At 51.4% G+C, this 22107-nt stretch overlaps 1 protein-coding gene across 1 annotated transcript in view; it reads right to left on the bottom strand.

Moving 5' to 3' along the window:
* Positions 1 to 12250, bottom strand: part of MRPS6 (mitochondrial ribosomal protein S6) — a 45645-nt gene extending 33395 nt beyond the window's left edge. Inside the window, exon 1 of the mRNA XM_066545571.1 lies at positions 11971 to 12250. Within this exon, the coding sequence (XP_066401668.1) occupies positions 11971 to 12015 (45 nt within the window). The 5' untranslated portion in view covers positions 12016 to 12250. The remainder of the gene's footprint in view (positions 1 to 11970) is intronic.
* Positions 12251 to 22107: the final 9857 nt, after the last annotated feature.

The following is a 22107-nucleotide window of genomic DNA, read 5'->3' as shown; positions in this document are numbered from 1 at the left end:
GTCCAGCCTGGCCTTGGGCACTGCCAGGGATGCAGGGGCAGCCCCAGCTGCTCTGGGCACCCTGTGCCAGGGCCTGCCCACCCTCTACCAACCCAAAGGCTTCTAATGGGCTTGGAGAGAGCTGGACACAGGATTCTTCCATCTCCTACAGCCAATGGCCATGGGAAGGGAAGACCAAAGCAAAGAACAGGTTTAGTCTAAAGATCAGAACACAAACCTTTGGTAGCAATGATAAGATTATTACAGAAGGTGAGGAACAGGGTCTGACTCCACTCCTCTTTCCCACCCACTGGCAAAAGCACAAGAAAACCAACACTGGATCTTTTTTCTGGCCATAAAATCTCACAAGTCCTACAAGCATCAGCTCCAGGCATCCCCTTCCAGTTCTTTCCCTGGCACAAGGCCGGAGCTCCCATTTCCCCATTAATTAATCATTAATACAAACAGCCTGATAGCATATTCTAATATTTGGTTGGTTTCTTTTGTTTAGCATCCCTGCCATATACTGGGTTTGTTTAAAGGGTCAATAAAACCATTTGAAATTCCAAGAGAGTTAAGGTTGAAAATGCACACATTGTGTTAAAGGCAGCAATGGTACTGAGGTAAAAACGTGCAACTCCTCATAGATTTTAAAAATAGCTCCCAGCAAGCCACAACTTTAACCTTAAGGAGAAATCCACCACTTTGTCATTTGCATGGTCCAGCTGTTTTTCAGGAGAAAAATTTAAAAAATAAAAATAATAAGGGTTCCCCCCCAGCACCACAAACCCACTTGAGAATAGAGATATTCCTTCTGCTGGAATTACAGCCAATAATGAGAGACTAAGGAGAATGGCACAAAACGGACTGATTACAGCACTGGGCTAAATTTATCATTTCTCAGAAGCCTCAAACCACAGATGTATTTTCAATTCTTCCACAGAAGAATTCACATTTCTCCCCACCCGCAAATACAGGAGTAGTTAAATGGTCTAATAGCTTAATCCAACCCAAAATTATAAACACTTCACATCAGATGACGCAATCAGAGCCAAGTTTAATGGACTATTCTTAGTTTTAAGCACTTTGGAGCAACACTTTAATAGTGTTGTGTCTTTTGCTATATTCAGCTAATTTTTCAACTACGTTATGTTTATACCAAAATTATAAATATTTGAAGAGAAAGGGAAGAAGAGATTTTACTGAGATATGACAAAAAGAAAATCTGCTATACAGAAAACCAGGAGAACAGCCGGATAAGGAAATGCTAATAATTAATATTTTTAATGTTCTGTTGTCCTTCTCATTACAAAAAATATTTGATTTTAACTTGAGTTCACCCCCCACCATCTTCCCTGTAGGTTCATCAGTGACCTGTCACAAATACCCTATAGAGCAATATGGAAAAATCCCAAAAATCTTTGTTAAAATCAATTCAATTTGATATCCCAAGTGTTCAGAGTGTTTCTACAAACAGGATATTAACAGGGAAGCTGTGGCTGCCCTGGATCCCTGGGAATGTCCAAGGCCAGGCAGGATGGGATAATGGAAGGTGTCCCTGCCCTGGGGGTGGGACTGGATGGGCTCTGAGGTCCCTGGGAATCCAAACCTCCTGTAATTCCAGGATCCAGACTCTCTGACAAGTGTGTCACTATTAGATGCAGCTGCCCTCAAATAAATTGTGACATTCCTCAGTTAAGTCACTTCAGCTCCAGGGGGCTCATTCCAACCAAAATAAACAACAAGTGAAGTTTCCTGCAGCGTCTTCCATAGGAAGATACAGCCAGACCATGCACCTGAAATAATCACATTTCAGAGAGCTGAATGAACCCTGCCCTCTGTCACCAACACCTGAGGGTTTTTTTGCAAGGCTCAGTCTGCCCGAGCTGGAAGGTGGAAAGTTTTCAGCAGCCACCACAAATTTGCTGCACTGTCACTAAATTACAGCACTGAAGTAGCTTCTTGTACCAGTTTCTTAGACCTAATTCCAAAATAACCCTGGAACTTTTCTTCATTAGGAAAATGAGACTCGTCCCTCTGAACTTTCAGCAAGTTCTGACCTCAAGTCTTACAAAGGACTTTTGAGATGCCCCATGTGAGTTTAGTCCTGAGGTATTAGAACAGTGAACATTGTGGCATTGACAGAGAGAGGGGAAAAAAAAAAGGCAGAAAGACAGTGCTGCTGCCAAGGACTGGGAATTTTCTTCCCTGAGGCTGTTTTCTGGCTGGATCATATCAAAGACACAAAACAATGTGCTTCCCTCTTGTCTGGAAATAGAGGCTGCAGCTCTGGTGAAACAATGCATATGTCTCTCCAACACCCAGCCTGTTCCTTAAGGGGAAAAAAAAATCCCAAGCAGTCCCTGAAGAGAGATTTCATAATGTGAAGCAGACCCAGGGTGAGATTTTGAGGAGAAATTTGTAGGATTGCTCTAAAGGAAAACTTTCTCCACAGTTCTTTTCTAATAAAATGAGTGTTTAAACCATGCCAGAGTCCAACTGCTCCAGCTCTGAGGCCACCATTTGTTCTCAGCTCCGTTGGCTTTTTGGCAGATGGGAATGTCTGAGCTGACTCCCCTTTTCTCCTCACCAATCCTGATGTTTTCAGGGTTAATTTGGGGATGCAGATGCCCACCTATCCCACAGCAGTGCCCACTGTTAGCAAATTAGGTGCTCTGCTCACAGATTTCCAAGCAGTTTTCAGATTATTTCTTGGGAACATTTTCCCTCTCCACCTTCAAGCAGGAGCATTTGAAATCAGATCTGCAGCACTTCACCTACTGAACAGCTCTGCTGTGTGGAAGAAATCTGTCCAGATTGCCAGGATCATGGAAAATATTAACTCTGCCACAGAAAAATTCATAAATACCAGAAGTCCTGTGCCTTGAGTGGGGTCTGTGCCATGTGCCACCTCCTGAGTGTGTTTTCCAACCCCTCACACTCCTGGTCATGGACACACCAGGGAGCTCCTACCTGTCCACTGCTCCACAGTAAACACAAGGAAAAAAAACCTCTTAGAGGAAAAAAAAAAAAAAAAAAAAAAAAAAAAGAGGAAAAACTTTGTTCCATTTACCGCAGCACTCCAGAACACAGAAAAAGGAGCACTGAAGCTCTTCATGGAGTAAGTGATACATAAATTATGTAGCACATGCCCTTGAGGAAGCAGGGGCTATCCTTGGCAGCTGCTCAACAGAGCCCTCAGCATCCAGGGCAGCAGTTCCAGGCTTTTCCCTGAAACCCAGGAGCTGGGGCAGAGGAATGTGCCAGGAAGCCCCCCTGGGGCACACAGGGAAGGCAGAAGTTGACCTGGAGCAGCCAATAAATAACTGGAGCTGCTGGGGAACTCCAGAGGCTGCAGCAGAAAAGGGCCCCATTTCCAGGTTACCTGAGCCCACCTGGCTGAACCTGCTGGTCACACTCTCCATCATCACCACATCGAGCTCCTGCTGGGCTGGAGAACTCAGGAACCACCTCTATAAACCACCTCTACCAAAAAAAAATCCAATTTGAGGTGCAAGGAAGGAGTCACTCACTCAAAGGAGCTGTTATGAACACGTAAGGAACTTTTGTTTTGGTCAGGAATCACGCCAGCTCTAGTCTTCATTTTACTGCAGCAGCACAAAAAAGCAGCTTGTTCCAGCATAAATTCTTCTGGATTCTTTTCTACACAACTGCTGAGGGAGACATGAGAGAAATAAGTAACCCCAAAACAAGAGACACAGAACTCCCTGCCAGTCAGAAATGGGATGGGCAGTGGACAATTACAGAGCAGGAACTGGAGTGATGTGAGGCCAACTGGAGCTCAAGGGCACTGGCACTGTTAGAGCAGGACCTCATTTGGTTGTCATTTTTGGGGGTTTTTTAACCATTTTCTCCCCTCATCCCAAGCAAATACACCTATTCCAGTGTCCCACCAAGTGACAAATGAAGGGCAGAAGGCACAGGAAGGACACTCCAGCAGTCAGTAGACACAAGAGAAGCTCCAGCCTTGCAAAGCAAGAAAAGATGGATTTTTTCAGGATCTGCATCACCCTCCCCAAGCACTTCATGCCACTGCCTGTGACATTCACACTTGGCTGGTTCCCTTTGCCAAGAGCCAGTCCCCAGCACTCCAGCAGGAATAAGGAACTGATTTGCTTCCACTGTTCTTCCCAAAACTCCAAACACCTCCAGGGCAAGGGGGGTAAGCTGGGGACAGAGGGAAAGAGACAGAAATTCTCTTTTTATCTGTTAAATACAGAGACACCAGAAAGAAATTCTGTCTTCTCCAGGTCTACCTAGACACGATACCCATCATACCCAGGAGAGGAATCCATCAATTATCAAATTAAAGAAAATAAGGAGTTAAAACCTTCCTTTTCCCCTGGTCAGCCCAAAGAATTGGCTTATGTTTCCATGGGTGACAAATGTTATCTGGAGGAATTTCTTCATGGAAAGGACCTGGAAGGGGCTGCCCAGGGAGGTCTGGAGTCCCCAGGGAAGGCCTGGAGGTGGCACTGAGTGCTCTGGGCTGGGGACAAGGTGCCCCATGGGGCACAGCTGGCACTGCATGGGCTGGCAGGGCTTTTCCAAGCTCTGGAATTCTGTGAAGGGAGCAGAAACTGCCAAGGAATTGGGCCTTGCAGAACCTTTCCTGCCTGGGCTGCAGCCCCAGCAGGGCCCTCCTGAGCTCAGTTTGTCACCACAAAGCCCAGCCCAGCAAGGAAACCACAGTGAGGTGACTTTCCCCACTCCCCGGGACACAGTTCTTTTCCACAGGAACTGAAAGAAAAAGGGGCAGAGACAACCCAGAAGCCACGTGCTGAACCAGCAACACCAAGGGCACCAGAGGGCAAAAAGCCAGATATTGCCAAGGGGCTGGCAAAAACTGGAAGGTTCTGGCATCTCACAGCACCAGGCAAGATCTCCCTGCCAGGTCACACTGCACTGGAGGGTGCAGCAAGACTCTGAGTCAGTCCCAGGGCTCAAATCCCTACTTGTGGAACCCAAAATGCAGCAGCACAAACATTGCACTGCCACGGCAGCGATGGAGGAGATGAAGATTTGATCAGCAGAGCAGCAGCAAGAGAAGGAGCCTCAAACAAACCTCAGCAGCCAAGAATTGGATTTCTGGAGTGGATTTGGGACCACCTCAGTTCTCTGGACAAGGTTATCACCTTTTCTAGAAGCAAATATCAGAACTGCTGCAAAATCTCTGCCGCTGCTGAGGATGCCCTTTCCTTCAGCTGGAGGCTCAATGCTGTGATGCAGCTGGTGGTGATCAGCACTCAGCAGGAACTGGATAATCCCAGCCTAAAAAATGTGCTGGTTCATCCCATTTGAGGAGGCTTTTGGCTGTGAGAGTGCAGAAATTACTTGGGAAATGAGAAAGGAGAAGTGTCAGTCTCCATGAAACTGGGCAAGATACCAGGAGGAAATTCTTCTTCAAATTTCTAGGAAGAACAAAAAAAAAAAAAAAAAGAAAAAAAAACCAACCAGACTCATTAAGTTTCTTTAGGACTTCCCCAAATTCCCATCACATTTGTGGCTGCCCACAATCTTTGGAAGAATATAAAGCACCCCCAGGATTATTGATGGGTGAGACAGAAGTTCAGGATCATAGAGAATCCAAGAATTTGAGGCTCTCCAAGCTTCCCAGTCAGCTGGGTGCTGTTTCAAGCCTTGTGATTCTTCTTGGAGATTTCAAGACACCAAAACCAGAGTTCAGTAAAATTCTGTTGGTTCCAAAACAATTCATGCTAATTACAAAGCTTGATGCAGAATATCTCTATTAAAAGCTACTGAACATTGATTTCTTTTTCTAAAACACCAACTCCACTGAACACATTCCCTCCTCTGCATGGACCTGGCTTTTTATTATTCCTTAGGTATCTGCAGGACTGAACACAAGGACTGGCTTGCAAGTGGACAAACCAGGATTAAAAAATAGCAGAACAACAGTTCTTCTGCAGTTCCTCCACGCTGTTTCTTGGGTTCATAACCCTCACTTTACACCATCCACTTCCTTCCTGCCCTCCTCCTCACCAGGGGTGATGAATTTTCTCTAGAATCTCATTTTTAGCACTAATGTTTACACCAGTGCTCCCCAGGACAGGTCCTCACATCTTGCCTTACTTTCCACATATTTAATTCCAATTTTTCCTGTATAATTAGTTATGTTTTGCACCTCTGTGTTTTTATTTTTCCCTGCTTTTCACCTTTCTATCAGCTCTTCCATGCACACTGGGGATATCCCTGCTGTTCCATAGGGCAGGAATTTTTCCAGGGAATCACCTGGTGCCCAGAGGTTCCTGCTGCCCTCAGGTAAGGGACACAGAGGGTGGGACACAAAGCTCTACCAAGCAGCTGCTTCCAACATAAACAGCTCTTCCCTCACCCCAGACCTGCAGCCAGGGAGGTGAGGGTGGCTGTGGCTCCAGGAATTATCAGCCAACCATGGATGGAGCCTGACAAATCATAAAATCCTGGAATGGTTTGGGTTGGAAAGAATGTAAAGCCCATCCAGTGCCACCTCTGCCATGGGCAGGGACACCTTCCACTGTTCCCAGGCTGCTCCAACCTGGACTTGGACACTTCCAGGGATCCAGGGGCAGCCCCAGCTGCTCTGGGCAAAACAAAACAAAAAAAGGGAAGAAGATAAATTACTTGACAACAACTTAATTGCCCAAGCAATTTTTGTGTGGCAATGATGGTTCTGGGACAAGGGAACTGGAGAAATCAGCTCCTGGAAGAACACATGGAGAAAAGCAGAGCTTCCATCATTCCAAAGTATGGAACTGATGAAGATTAGGAGACAGAAAACACAGACACACATGAGCTGAAGGTGCAGCTTCTCCTCATTGTTACAATGGAGAACTTTTACAGGAATCAGTCACATTTCAGGGCTTTGCAACAATCAGAGATTAATGCTCAGCACAAAGGGTTCTCCCAAGAGTTTAGGGACACAATCTCCTCCCCACTGAAGTGACCAACAGCTCCCTGTCCACAGCCAGAAGACAGCAGGAACAAAACCCAAGCAGGAGCAGAGAGCTCATTGCTGAGGAGGAACCAGGGGCAGCCCAGAGGAGTCTGAACTCAAAGGTTTAACCCCACTGCTGTCCCCTGAAGAGGGACTGGCCAAACCTCACTGAAATCCCACCAGGGGCCTGCAAGAAACTGAAATTAGGCTTAAACTGTTCTGCAGTAGAGAATAATCCTCTGTGTCCCCTCAGAGCCAGGCACATATGCCACACTTGGCAAAAATTCCAGCTCTTCCAGGACTGGAAATGTCAAATATCAGGCAAGAGGGTATCGTTCCCAAATGCTGTCTGCACCACACTCCCCAAAATGCAGTTCTCCTTATGGAATGCTCAGGGCAGAAAACAAAAAGGTGACTCCTGCAGCAGAGCCAGGGCTGGATCTTGCTGTTTTCTGATCCTGTCTTTAGTTCCAAGGCTTTGGTCTCCATCCCAGCACCACCATCCCTCCCTGCCAGGCTCAAGAGCCTGTTCCAGCCTACTGAAAATGCCAGTGGGAACAGAGGAAAAAACTTGTGTGCAATTTTTAACCTGCTCAGCTGGGAAGAGGGGTGGGGAAGATGCACAATTCCATTGGAAGAGCAGGTGGTTCACCGGAAAGGAAAGGAAATAAAATAAAATAAAATAAACCCAGTATCTTCCTGTTTCATTCTCTCCCCCTCCTTCCTGGCAACTGAGACATCAAAAGCCCAGTTGCTGCAGCTGCCTACACAGCAATTAAATGGAATAGTCAAGATGTCAAGCAACACCACTGCCCATTTACTTTGGCTTTCCCAAAATAGCCAACAATCCCCACACGGCAGGTAGGGAGTTTTGGAAACACAGCAAGCCACTCCAAAAGCAACAAACAGCTGCTGAAGACAAGTTGTGTTGTGAGAACATGGCTGGGGAAATGAGAGCACACATTCACTGCAGGATTATTATTATTATTATTATTATTATTATTATTTGGAAGTGTCCAAGGCCAGCTTGGACAGGGCTTGCAGCAACCTGGGACAGTGGGAGGTGTCCCTGCCATGTGGAACAAGGTGACTTTTAAGACCCCTTCCAACCCAAACCACTCTGGGATTCCAGAAGTGGGTGGATGGCTCTCCTAGTCCAGGTATTTGCTGATAAAAATGTGGTTAAGTTTTAGATTGTGTTTGAACTTTGCCACCACAGGTGAAGATGAGCACAGTGCTAATAAAATACTGATGAATCTCCTCCTTTGTAGTGAAATACTCCGAGTTATTCACCAAGTGCCCATCAGTTGCTGGTGGGGATGGGTGTCCCTGTGCTCTGCTCTGGGTGACAAGGTGGGGATCAGTCAGAGGCTGGATCCATCCTGGAGCTCTTCTCCAAGCTCCAGGACCGTGGAGTGTGTCCCAATCCCCTCGGAGATGTGGCACTGCCACCCCACAGTCACTGTGGCAAACAGCCTCAGAGCAGGAAACCATTGCCAGCTCTTCCTCACTTCCTTCCTTCCCAGGGAGTTTCAGAGCTCCCTGCTCTCCCAGGCAGTGAGAATTCCTGCGGATTCACTCCTGGGGATTCACTGCCCTTCCCTGCTGGAGGTGCTGCTCCACCACAATCCCCCCACTCAGAGCCACAGATGGGACAAAAATCAGGAATTCTTAGAAGCTCAGCTTTTATTATGAGCAGGGAATTCAGGCCATGGGCAGCTGTGTCTTCACTTTGCACCTTTCCCTCCAGCACAGCTGCAGGGCCTGCCTGGGGCTGCTGAGGGCAGGTAAGGTTTGGTTTGCCAGCACCTGGACACTGCTGATAACAAATCTGCCCCAGAGCTCCCCCCAGCATTTGTTCTTTCCATGCTGCAGTGTGAAAAGCAACACAATGGGCAAAAATGAATCATTTCACCTCCATGTGCCCACACCTTGCTTTGCCCAAAGCACCTCCTCCATAAACTCACACTCACCTACACAAACCTCTCACCCTCCAAATACACCACAGAGTACCGGGGGGGGTTATTAATTTTGGGGGTACTTTTATTATTGTTTTCCTAAGAGTCACTAACTGGAGGCTCTGCTGATGAAAAACTCACTCTATATACAGAGTATATAAAATATTCTGTGTTTTAGTATCTAAAAATACAGTGGTTTTAGTCCAAGTCCATTACCTCTCACAAATCAGGACAGAGAAGAGCTGCTCAGCTTTGACTCCAGAATAAAATCCTGACTTTTTGTGGAAAGTACATGCAGACAACCAGAGACAAAGGCTGATAAGTGGTACCAGTGCAAAGTGAAAGTTTTCCCATTCCCAAAGCTCTTGGGTGTTGCATTTTTAAGGCACAAAAGGAGAGCTGGAGAGGCTCTGGAGCCTGCCAAGCCCGAGGAGAGCATCAGGCAGGATGGATGGGGTGTGCTGGGACCCTCCCAACAGAAGCCACATGCAGGGAAAGAACAGGAAAGGATTCCTGACTTGGACACGAGCAGGGCTGGACAGCAACAGGGCTTAAAGCAACAAAAACGAACTGGAGGGACTTAATTCTGCCTGGATCCCTGAGAATGCCAAGGGAACTATTAAAAGAAAGTTGTGGGTGGGGAAAACCCCACAGAAGCACCAAGTTTGTCTCTGAAGAGAGGCAGCAAAGTCTCCAGGCTGAGGTGTGCACCAAGCTGCCAGAGAGCTCCAAGAAGTTCAGGACAAGCCCTGAAGCACAGCAAAGCCAAGTGACAGGGGGACAGGGGAGCTGCCACGGGGGAGGAAGGACATCACAGACACCAAAAGAAGAGTCAGCACTTGCTCAGACAGCACCAGGACACACAGACACCACAGAGGGACTGACAGGGCAGGACAGGGAACAACTGCCCAGGTGCTGTCACCAGTGTGGAAAAGCAGTGTTATTTATTCTTCTCCAGGAAGGAGTTCTGGAATCGTTCCACTATTTCAGTCTGGCTTATTATGCCCGTATTTTGCCTCACTTAATTCAGTATTACAGCCAGGATGATGCACAGCTTACAGGGGTCATTAGAGCAACCCCCCAGCCAAGATCCAGCAGCACCACGGAGCACAAAACCACTCGAGAAAGTATTTCCAAGAGTTCTCATGGCACAAGAGAGGCAGGAGCAGCAAAATATTGGGAAACAAAAAAGCACCCAGATGTGGTGTGCTGAAAACAGCACGAAAATAGCAGCACCTACAGACAGACTCTTAATTTTAGACTTACAACAAGGGTGGGTTAAAAACACCAGCACAAACTGAAATGTTTGGACATAATCACAGAGCTAAAAAAAAACCCCCTTCAAGGTACATCCATGTGGAAAGAACATGCTGGAGAGTCCAACTTCAAAGAGGCAAAGGTTGCAGATGTTAAATCCTGAGTGCACCGAGGTTCATTAGAAGCATCTTACAGCTAAAAGCTCATCCCTGCATCTCCGTGGTCAGATCCTAGAAACCAGAGAGCCTTTCCAGCAGAGAGCACTCCATGGCATCCTTTCAGAGAAATCAGTTTATTCCTGCCTCAGTATTATGGCAGATTTGCTACGCTTGCTTGTCCTGCCCTGCATGCCGAGTGCCCAGCTTAAAGCATCTCCCACATCCACAGCACGGCTACAAAAAGCACCTCTGCCTCATCCACCCGAGGGGAGAGGTGTGGAAAGGAACAAAAAAAAAAATCGGACAAAAATTTCTATGTTGACAAGCAAGTGGAAAAGCGGCGAATTTTTGCCCGGGTGAGCTGGTGCAGCAATGTCACCCGGCTTTCTCCCTGCTGCTGCATTTCTCCACTAGAGGACCCAGGTGAGATGTCTCTACTACAGCTTCTGCAGCTAAACCACGGGGAAAAATATATTAGAGAGAAGAAAAAAAAAAAAAAAGCCAGCCCCGACATGTGGATGGTCCAATGTAAAATGAATGGAAATGTACTAGTGCATGCGGCACACCGGACGTGCTCCCGTAATTCCCAAAAAACCACGGCCACGCTGCTGAGCTGCTGCTGCTCGGTGGGAAAAGGTGCTGGTGGGAATGAAGGGTAAATCCCACAGTACCCACGCCGGGCTGGATCGGAGGGCTCCAGCCCAGCGCGAGTGCCGCTACATTCCAACACCAGCACCGCATATTAAGCTGGAAAGTAGCAGATAAACAAAGGCTATAGAAGGTACTAGAGAAGGGCCGGTATCAGCTGTTATTTACCAAATAAACCTCCCATCCACACGGAGATGGCCTTATTTTATTATTATTTTTACGCACACACATCCCCCATTCCCACCCCCCTCCCTTCCCCCACGTATTGACTCAGCTCCTGCCGAATGGGAAGAGCATCATTTAACCGAGCTCTGTTATCACCGCGCTGCCAAAAAACAGCGGCAACGGCTGCTGCCACCCCCAGCGCCCCTTCCCGGGGGCGATACGGCCCGGCCTATCGGCCCCGCTCAACCGCTGCGGGCAAAGCCCCATCCCCGGCACTTCCCTGGCACACGGGGGGCAAGGTGGCACCCCGCGGTTGGCAGCTGGCCGGAGCGAATCCTCCGCTGTCGCCGCTCTTTCCCTCGCCCCGAGGCTCCCCGGAGCCCAGGGGAGCCGAGGAGGTGCCCGGCGGTGCCAGCGCAGGTGCGGTGAGGGGGATGGAAAGCGCTGGTGCTGCAGAGGGAGAGGGGGATGCGCCGGCAGGGGCAGGGGAAGGGCCGGCTTCACCTGCTCCAGGCACGGAGGGAGGGGATGGGCAGGGAAAACCGCATCGCTGCCGCTCGGAGAGCGTGGGATCTGCTTACCTGCGGACCCGAGGGGAGGGGGAGAGGGGACTGCGGCTCGGGGGCAGCGGGCAGGGAAGGGGCGATGGGCGAGGGGCCGGAGCGCGGGGGAAGCGCCGCGGAGCCCGGGACACGCTGCGACACTGCGGGCGACAGGGCCGGCCGGGCCACGCGGTGCGGCGGGGACAGCGGGCACCGAGGGGACACCGCGGGGCAAGGATCGGGGTGGGGGGGGATCTGCCAGTCCCACCTGCCTCCCTCCCTCCCGTCTCCTCTCCCTCACTCACCCTCTGCATGGCTTTCAGGATCAAAGCCAGTTCATAGCGGGGCATCTTAGAGCTGGCAGTGGCGGGAGGAGCGGGGCACGGGGTGGGGAGGAGGGGGCTGCGGCGAGGCCGGAGAGGAGGAGCAGGGGAGACAGGAGGAGGAGGAGGAGGTGGAGGTGGAGGTGGAGGAAGGCGCGTCCCGGCGCTGTGGCGGCTCCTTCCCGCGCGGCTCCCGCGGCTCAGACGCCCGTACGGACAGGGGCGGCGCGGCTTAAAGGGCGCAGGAGCTGCGCACGCTCGACCGGGCCGGCCCTGCCCGCGCCAAGCGCCGCCCCCGCCGGGCCGGGGCTGCCCCGCACCGCGGCCTGAGGGCCGGGACCCCCGCGCGGGCACGGCCGGGCCCTCCCCGCGCTGCCCCCGCGGCCGGCGCCGCCCCCGGCCCCGCCGAGCCGCCCGAGCCGCCGCCGCCGCCGCTGCTGCAGGGAGTGGAAATTTCCACTGCGCCGCCCCCTCCGCTCCCCCCGCCGGGCCGCGCTCACTCCCGGCCGGGGCCGCGCACGGAGCGCCGCGGGGGGGGCCGGGGCTCGCGGCCGCGCCGCGTGGGGGCCGCGCGTGGCGGGGGCGGCTCGGGCCGGACCGCGCGTGTGGGACAGCCCGGTGTGACACCGGGACAGCTCGGGAGTGACACCGGGACAGCCTGCTCCTGTGGGACAGCCCGGTGTGACACCGGGACAGCTCGGGAGTGACACCGGGACACCCTGCTCCTGTGGGACAGCTCGGGAGTGACACCGGGACAGCTCGGGAGTGACACCGGGACACGCTGGGTGTGACACGGGGACACCCTGCTCGTGTGGGACAGCCCGGTGTGACACCTGGACACCCCGCTCCTGTGGGACACCGGGACGCCCTGCTCCTGTGGGACAGCCCGGTGTGACACCGGGACAGCTCGGGAGTGACACCGGGACACCCTGGGTGTGACACCGGGACACCCTGCTCCTGTGGGACAGCCCGGTGTGACACCGGGACACCCCGCTCCTGTGGGACACCCTGCTCCTGTGGGACAGCCCGAGTGTGACAGCGGGACAGCCCGGTGTGACACCGGGACACCCTGCTCCTGCGGGACAGGCCGGTGTGACACCAGGACACCTCGGCTGTGACACCGGGGCACTCTGCTCCTGTGGGACACCCTGCTCCTGTGGGACACCCTGCTCCTGTGGGACAGCCGGGTGTGACACCAGGACACCTCGGGTGTGACACCGGGACACCCTGCTCCTGTGGGACACCCTGCCCATGTCACCAGTGCTCCAAAAGGCTCGAGTGGGATGGGACATGCAGAATTGTCCCACTCCACCCGCTGCCATGGCCACAGACACCTTCCATTGGGCCAGGTTGCTTCAAGTCACAGCCAACCTGGCGCTTTCCAGAACCTTCCTCATCCTCAGGGCACCTCTGCACCCCCAGGACATGGCCATTGTCAGAACTCCTCAGTGCACAGCCAGGACCTTGTCCATCTGCAGAGTCCTTCAGGGCACCCCCAGAACTTCTCCATCCTCAGAGCACCCCAGTGCAGGCCCAATACCTTCCCCATCCTCAGAGCACCCCCAGAACTTCTCCATCCTCAGAACTCCCCAATGCACCCCCAGGACCTTCCCCATCCTCAGGGCATCTTCAGAACTTCTCCATCCTCAGAACTCCCCAGTGTTCAGTCAGGACATTCCCCATTCCAAAGGCACCCCAAGGTCCTTTCTCATCCCCAGAGCACCTCAGGGCACCCCCAGGTCCCTTCCCCATTCTGAGGACACACTCAGGACCTTCCCCATCCATTCTCAGAGCACCCCCAGGTCCTTCCCCGTTCCCAGGGCACCCTTAGAACTTCTCCATCGTCAGAGCTCCCCAGTGTTCAGTCAGGACATTCCCCATTCTGAAAGCACCCCGAGGTCCTTTCTCATCCTCAGGGCACACCCAAGACCTTCCCCATCCTCAGAGCACCCCCATGTCCTTCTCCACTCTCAGGGCACACTCAGGTCCTTCCCCATCCTCAGAACTCCACAATGCACAGCCAGGACATTCCCCATTCCAAAGGCACCCCAAGGTCCTTTCTTATCCTCAGGGCACCCCCAGGTCCTTCCCCATCCATTCTCAGAGCACCCCCAGGTCCTTCCCCATCCTCAGGGCACCCCCAGGTCCTTCCCCACCTCAGTGCCAGCAGTCCCAGCTGTGGTTGAGCAGCCCTCATGGCTGTGTGGGGTGTGGAGGCCCGAGCAGCAGCAGCAGCAGCAGCAGCATGGAGGTAGAGCTGCGTGTGTGGCCTTGGTGGCCGGGTCCTCCCCGCGAGGGAGGCTCTGCACACGCATTTCCCAGCCTGGCACGCGCCCCTGCCTGGTGCTCACGTGCAGCCACCAAGGTCAGTGACACAGATCCCCGCAGCTGCAGCACACCCGACACCAGCGGCCAGCCGGGCTGGGCTGGAAGCTCAACCCCTTGCTCCCACTGGAGAAGGTGTTGGAGGGGCCTGGGGCTTTGTTTGAACGCTCTTTGTCTTGTCCACAGCAGAGACTTGTCCCTGCCTTCCCTCACAGCCATGCCCAACAAGCTGGCTTTGGCAGAGCCATTAATACTCAGAAACGATCAAGTTTCTGCCCAAGCTGTTGAAGCCCTCATTGCTCGATCCCATCCTCAGGAAAAGGATGAGAGAGCAGCCCCAGCGTGCCCAAGGGGAAGCAGAGAAAGTGACAGATCTTGAGATTGAACGACTTTAATGCAATATCACTGGAATCCCAGCCCCAGCCCAGCCAGAGAGGCCTCAACACCTCCTTTCCATAGCCAGGCTCGTTTGCTTCTGCTCTGCCTGCACAGGGAGGCTGCCACGGTCACTGCCGCGGATCCTGAGGGCAGGAATGGAAGTGGAAAACTCCTCCCAGCGCTTTTCAGCAGAACTTGCAGCTCAGCCAGCCCCGGGTACTGCTGTGGGCCTTCCCCATCCCAGGCAGGTGTGAGCTCCTCGTGCTTCCCAAGGCATCCTGTGCCCTCCAGGCACAAGGGCTGTGCGAGTCCTGGGAGCTGTTTTGGGTACTGCTACAAGACAAATTGCCTGTGCAGAAGTGTTTACAGGTATTCCCAGGCTCCCACCGCTCCGTGCTCAGGCAGTAATTGCCAGGCAGCTGACAGGGAGAATTTACTGCCTGTTGGTGTTCACAATGCAAACTCTCCCTAGGTTTGCTTCCCTTTACTTTGCTTCCCTGTTTGTTTTCTAATACAGTGTTGTCTGGCCTGACCTTCTTCCTTATTCTGGACATGTGCCTGGCAAGCTCAGGAGGAAATCCAGGTGAGGTGGGAATTCCCAGGTATCCCTGCCATTCCCACATCAGCCATTCCCACCCTCCAGGTGCTCCTTGTGCAGCCACAGGTCACCCATGGTGTTCTCTTTGTCACATTTGGAGCTGTCACATTTTGGCCAGGGGAAGAAAGGAGTGGGGAGAGCTCTAATTCCCAGTTCTTCCAATGCTCTACCTCCTTCAAACATTCCTCTGGCAGAAGAAAAGGAAACTTTCAATCCCTGTCCCTGTTGTCCTCCCAGTGCTGCTTTCAAATGCCAGTATCAGATTCCCAGTAGGGTATAAATTTACAGTCTCTGTTCAATCTGACTTCTGACTCCATTCCACATGGAATCTCCCTAAATACACATCTGCCTGTGGCCAACTCCCCCCTTTTTGGGAATCCCCCCCCCAGCTGTATTTAAAGCTGTCTCAAGACTCCCCAAACATCAGCCTGAGCCCGAGTCCATTTTTGTCCATGTTGGGATTTGCTCCCAGCAGAAACATTTGATCCTGAGACCTCATAAACCCATTCCCAGTGGATGTTTGATATCCCTGGGATGAGATCTGGGTGCCTGAGGGTCTCTCATGCACGTCAGCAATACAGGTAGTGACTACACCTGTCTGTCACACATGTGTGGGCATCTCATGGGGCATCCCAGAATCCCAGAGTCAGCAGGAATGTGGGAAGAGCCCCCCAGGACCATCCAGCCCCACCAGCATCACCCCAATCCCTGTCCCCAGGGCCACATCCAGACTGCTCTGGGACAATTCCAGGGACTCCAGACCTCCCTGGGCAGCTCAGCCCAAGGCCTGACCACTCTGCCAGGGAAATTTTCTGTCCCAATCTCCAACCTGAGCCTGCCCTGGTGCCATTTGAGGCCATTTCCTCTCATTTTTTCCCTGCCCCTCCTGTCAGGAGCTGTGCAGAGCACTGAGGTCCCCCCTGAGCCTCCTTTGCTCCAGGCTGAGCCCCTGCCCAGCTCCCTCAGGAGTTTTCCAGCCCCTTCCCAGCTCTGTTCCCTTCCCTGGACACGTTCCAGCTGTGCCAGCCCTGCCTTGTCCATCCCTTTATGGAAGCTCAAGATGATCCCCAGATCTTTCACCACCCATCTAAGGTGTCCACCATGTCCAAACTCCCTTGAATCTCACAAGTTTGGTTTTTCCTCCAAAAGCATCCAAAGACTGTAGGAAATGTAATATTTAATATTTAAAAGCACAGGGTTAGAGAGGATGGTCTGAACAGCGAGTGGAGACCATGCCCTGAATACTCAGTAAGGGAATAAAAACTCCCCTGACAGAGATTTTATTTACTTTATTTCAGTAATAAGTGCCATGCAAAATGTCCTGACTTTTTCATGCTGCAATTTGGGCAAAGCACCCTCTCTGCATCCTGGTGTCTATCCCATCCATCCCTATCCCAAAGAGCAGCACAAGAGGGCATGGATGAATAATTCCACCCTTAATACATCACCCTTTGTAATAAAGCACAGATAAAAAGATATCCTCCTGCATTCCATATACATATGCCAAGGTTGTCTCTGGGAAAGATGCTGGGAATGTTGGAGGCTTGTAGCAAAGTGGGGCTCTGCTCCCAGGGAACAGGGACAGGACAAGGGAAAACAGCCTCAAGCCAGGCCAGGGGAGGCTCAGCTTGGACACCAGGAGCAATTTCCTCATGGAAAGGGTGTTCAGGCCTTGGCAGGGGGTCACAGATTGGACTCCATCATCTGGGAGGGCTTTTCCAACCTCAATAATTCTGGGATTCCATGAAAAAATGTCCTGCAATATCTCAGAGGCTCCTGACAAAGAAGCTGGCCCAGCATGGCAGTTAAGGGTGAAAATGAAAAACAAAAATTGGCACTTCTAGAAGCTCAAAATCACCATTCAGAACTTCTCTAACCACGGCTATTTTTGGTTTGAGCAGTCTCCTGACTAGGCTGCACTAAACCTCCTTTTGCACCACGTCCTCTGTGCACCACAGAAAGCCAATTCTCGAGTTAAAAACTTAAATTTCCACCTATGGCACGTCACTCAATATCAAAATAAAATCAAAATTGATCACAGCTTTAGGACTGGGATGTTGGTTCCCTCCAGCCCCAGGTCAGGAGAGGTGTTTGGAGGTGCTGGTAGGAAGCAGGAATTGCCTGTGGAAAGAGGAATTGCCCTGCTGGGGGAGGTTTGTTTGCCTGCTGTGGGCAGGGGTGTAGGGCAGGTGCAGGCCTGTTCTCCTGCTGTTTCCTCACTTCTCCAGGAGGTTTGTCCATAAACACCACACGTTTCACATGGGTTTGGGATTTAGGACTAGGGTCTGATGAGAGGATGTGAAAGAGAGGGGAAAAGGAAAGGGAGGAGAATAGATGGAAAAAGACTGGGATGAAGAAAGGCTAGATTTGAGGAATATGAGGACAGGGAAAGATGGGAAGATGAATGAGCTAAAAGAGAAGAAGAAGAATCATAGATTTGTGTGTCCAGAGGAGGCTCCAGGATGGGCAGAGGGATGGAGCAGCTCTGCTGGGAGGAAAGGCTGGCACAGCTGGGATTGTTCACCTGCACAGGAGAAGCTTTGGGCTGAGCTCAGGGTGGCCTTGCAGGGCCTGGAGGAGCCCCAGGAAAGCTGGAGAGAGACAATTTCCAGGGGATGCAGGGACAGCACCCAGGGAATGGCCTCAGACTGATAGCAGGAAGGCTTCTGTTGGATATTAGGAAGGAATTGTTTCCTGTGATGGAAATGGGGGCTGGGATGGAATTCCCAGAGCAGCTGGGGCTGCCCCTGGATCCCTGGCAGTGCCCAAGGCCAGGCTGGACACTGGGGCTGGAGCAGCCTGGGACAGTGGGAAGTGTCCCTGCCATGGCAGGGGTGGAGCTGGGTGGGCTCTGAGGTCCCTCCAACCCAACCATTCCATTGATCTGGGATCTCTCTTGTCACCTCCTTTCAGGAATTTCCCTTTGGTCACCCCAAAGCTTCTCCTCTCCAGTGAACAATCCCAGCTCTCCCAGCCTCTCCTCCATCCCTGTTCTTGTCCTGGTGCCTCCTCTGGAATTGCTCCAGCAGCTCTGTGTCCATCTGCCACAATGTGATGCTTGCACACGATGGAAGGAGTTCAGATCCTTTTTGCTGTTTACTTTTAAAAAGCTGCATAATTGCACACATCCAATCTGCTTTAAATGAGGACTAGGTTGCAAAATCAATACCACATAATGAGGAGCGTTATTTCTCCTTCCTCTCCTTTGCATCTGCATATGCAAAGTAGATAATTGCCCACTTTTCTTTTCCATGGGCTCTGTGCCACATTTATTTTTCAGGGTGGAGCCACTCTGGAGCTGTGTCAGGATGACATAGTGGAGGAGGCTGCTGTCTCCAGAAGTTTTTTCCACATTTGTTTCAGCAGACAGAAGATGAGCAGTGAATGTGCAGGGGATTATGTGGAAAAGGATGAGCTCTTGGGTTTCAACCAGCTGGGATGTGCCTTAGGAAGGGATTGAATCCCTCCTTCCTTACTTGGGTGGGGCTGCACGAGTCAGTTAAACCACACTTCTTGCAGGTGGCCATGAATTTCACCCTCCCCGTTTCTGAGTGTCTGAATTGACATTTTGTGGTCTCATTTGCAGAAGTGCTGAATGATCCCAGATGGAATAAATTCAATTGGTGCTACACATGTGAAGTGCTCTGAATGAGGAACGCAGCAATTCTTGAAATATTCACTTGAACTCTTCACTGTCTCAAACTCAGGAACCAGAATCTAAAGAACTGCAGGTAATTCCAGCCCATCCCAAACCCATCACACCCAGGAGGAAACAAAACCTGTTCATGGCTGATGGTTCTTTTCCATGGAAAGGGGAGGAAGGGGCACCTTCCTGCTGTTTATCCTGATATCCCAGAAGGGTCCTGGCCAAAGAAAACCTAAACCCAGGATGGCTGGGAAAGTTGTTGTGACTGCCCTGCCCCTCTCACCCTCCTCCTGAATATTAATGGCTCTGCCAGGTGGGACCAGGAGTCTCCAAAATTCCTGCCAAGAGGACACAGACAGTGGGGCTGGGCTCTGCTCCCAGGGAACAGGGACAGGAGCAGAGGGAACGGCCTCAGGCTGGGCCAGGGCAGGCTCAGCTTGGACAGCAGCAGCAATTTGCCCATGGAAAGGGAGCTCAGGCCTTGGCAGGGGCTGCCCAGGGAGCTTTGCAGTGCCCAGCCCTGCAGGTGTCCCCTGCAGGTGGCACTGAGTGCTCTGGGCTGGGGACAAGGTGCCCATGGGGCACAGCTGGCACTGCATGGGCTGGCAGGGCTGGGCCAGCCCCAGGAGTTCCAGAAGGTTCTGAGAAACACAGCTGAGGGGGGCTGGGAATGACTGTGGAGGGATCTGGGGCTCTGGGAGGGCCCAGTCCTTCCAGAGAAAGCTCTGGCACCAGGGGATTTAGGCGTGGTTTGGGAGGTGCAGCCACCCCCAGGGCTCAGCTGGGTTATCCTGAATGCTGAGTGCCAGGAGAGCCTGGGGAAACAAGGGGGAGAAATGGCTCAACTGAGAAAAGCTTTGAACTGGCAGAGAGGCAGGCCAGCGAGGGAGTCCAGAAGTAACTGTGACAAAGTTTAGCTTCTGTGGAATACAATATAAGGGTAGAGAGATACAAAATGAGATTAGATGGGATTTTGGGCAGGAATTGTTCCCTGGCAGGGTGGGCAGGCCCTGGCACAGGGTGCCCAGAGCAGCTGGGGCTGCCCCTGCATCCCTGGCAGTGCCCAAGGCCAGGCTGGGTGTGGAACCTCATGGAAGGTTCCCTGTCCATGACATGGGGCTGGATGAGCTTGGGGATCCCTCCAACCCCGACCATTCCATTGCTCCCCGAGGAGGGAACAGCTCTGAATGCACCAGCAGGCACAGGGAGGGTGGCAGAAGCTGCAGAGCCACCACAGGCACACCTTTGGTTCCTGTGTCCCTTCTTCAGGCCACAACTCAATTAAATCCCAATCAGTGGCTCATTAACCCTCCAGTGTGAGCAGACACTCCAGCAAACTGGGAACAGCAATGAGAACAGAAGCCTGTAAGAGTGAAAATTAATAAAATCAATGTAATTAGCAAAGGGAAGAGAAAATTCCAGGTAGGTGTGGCTGTTCTTTAGGAGTTAGAACAAGAAAACTGTGAAAAACAGATGTGCTCTTCCTCCAGGATGGCAGGATGGGAAAAGGTGACACCGGGAATGCCAAAATGATTGATGGCTTTTTCTCCTCACTCCTCAGCAAGGAGAATGAACAATGGTCCATTGAGTAACTACGAAGAACAGAGCAGAACATTTCAGCAAGTTGGGCTTTTTCCAGCCAGCCAGACCTGGCAGAATGCAGCTGAGAGGATGTGGAGGACTGGCTGAATCCTAGAGGAATCCACAAGGAATCCCTTCCCACAGCTGGAAAAAGGGAAGAGCAGGGACAGGTGCTGCAGTCACCTGAGTTATAAAAAAAACCAGCTTGGGGAATGTCAGAGGAGAAAACAGCCCAGCTTGAATTCCTGGAAATTTCTGGAAACAAATAATGAAACAAAGTTTTCTTTTGTGCATGGGAAATAATGAAATGATAAGTGGAGGCCAAGAATGATTTGCCAGGAACAAATCCTGCCCAGCCAGGCTCATTTCCTCCCCTGACAAGTAGCAGCTCTTATGGACAATAGATATTGCATATCTTGACTGGAGCGAGGCTTTCAGCACAGCCTCCGCTGAGGGAACTAAAATGAAACCATTGTAAGGTGGACTCAGCTGTTTGAAACATCAAAAACCCTCCAAGAGGGATTGTTGTTGGTGTGGAAAAATTATGGAAAGCATTTTTTGCAGATGCCCTGCCTGGGGTTTGTGCCATTCCCTGTTTTCCTTGTGTTTTGCGGGATGAGGGATTGAGTGGGAAAGTTCTTTTAGGATTAACATCTTGATCCTTGAAGAAATGGTGTAAAACCAGCAGGATTCAGTGCAAGTGTAAACTCAGTTTCACATAAGAATAAACCCCCCCAGTGGAAGGAGCCAACAAGGCAAAAAACCTGGACAAAAACCAGTGGGCATTTTGGAAGAGCTTGAGCTCCCTTGAGAATTAACAAATGTGTGGGAAAGCAAGGATTGGCCTGAAATGTCTAAACAGGCTGGTTGGGATGTATGGAATAATTCCTGCACTCCCACTCAGCCCTGGGGAGGCCTGAAAGTGAAAAATGAATGATTCCCTTTGGTCACTGAACTGGAGAAACCCCAGCCTGGTCTCCAACTTCCTCACGAGGCCAATTAGGGAAAGTCCTGAGAGCACAAAAAGGTGCTGAAAGTCTGTAAAAAAAGCTGACTCTGGAGGGAAACCTCAAAGATCTGGGTTTGTTGGTTTTAATCTAGAGAAAATAGGACAGAGAAGTAACATGATAAGAGTCTTCAAATATGTAACAGGTAGAAGGCAGCAGGAAACTCTCGATGCTTGGAGGGCAGCAGGGAGCTTAAACAATATCCACCATTACAGTTCCTGCTGGATTGAAAGGCAAACTTCCCAGTTAGGGAGTTAAAGGAGCCTTGAAGGGCATTGAGGGCATTAAATGCAGCTGGAAAAAGCACCAGAGATTATTGGTGTGGTGAGGGAAGAAGCTTTGAGGCAAATGTACCTGAAAAGCTGCAGAAATGGATTTGAAGGGCTCAGGTGACATCTGGAGCTGGAGACATCCCGAGGGTGCTGTCCATGGGTGAAGCATCTCTCAGCTCCCAGTAAGTTCTTTCCAGCAACCTCAAAGCAGGAAAAAAAGAGAAAAATCAGCTCTAAGATGCAAACATTGAAAGGTTTCTGAGTCTCACATAATTTCTTGAGGTCTCTCTGTGCTTTCAATGATTGCAAACA

The sequence above is a fragment of the Molothrus aeneus genome, chromosome 2, assembly GCF_037042795.1.
Source record: "Molothrus aeneus isolate 106 chromosome 2, BPBGC_Maene_1.0, whole genome shotgun sequence".
NCBI classification, from domain to species: Eukaryota; Metazoa; Chordata; class Aves; order Passeriformes; family Icteridae; genus Molothrus; species Molothrus aeneus.
The sequence above is the reverse complement of the archived record's forward strand: the minus strand, read 5'-3'. Positions and strand labels throughout refer to the sequence as shown.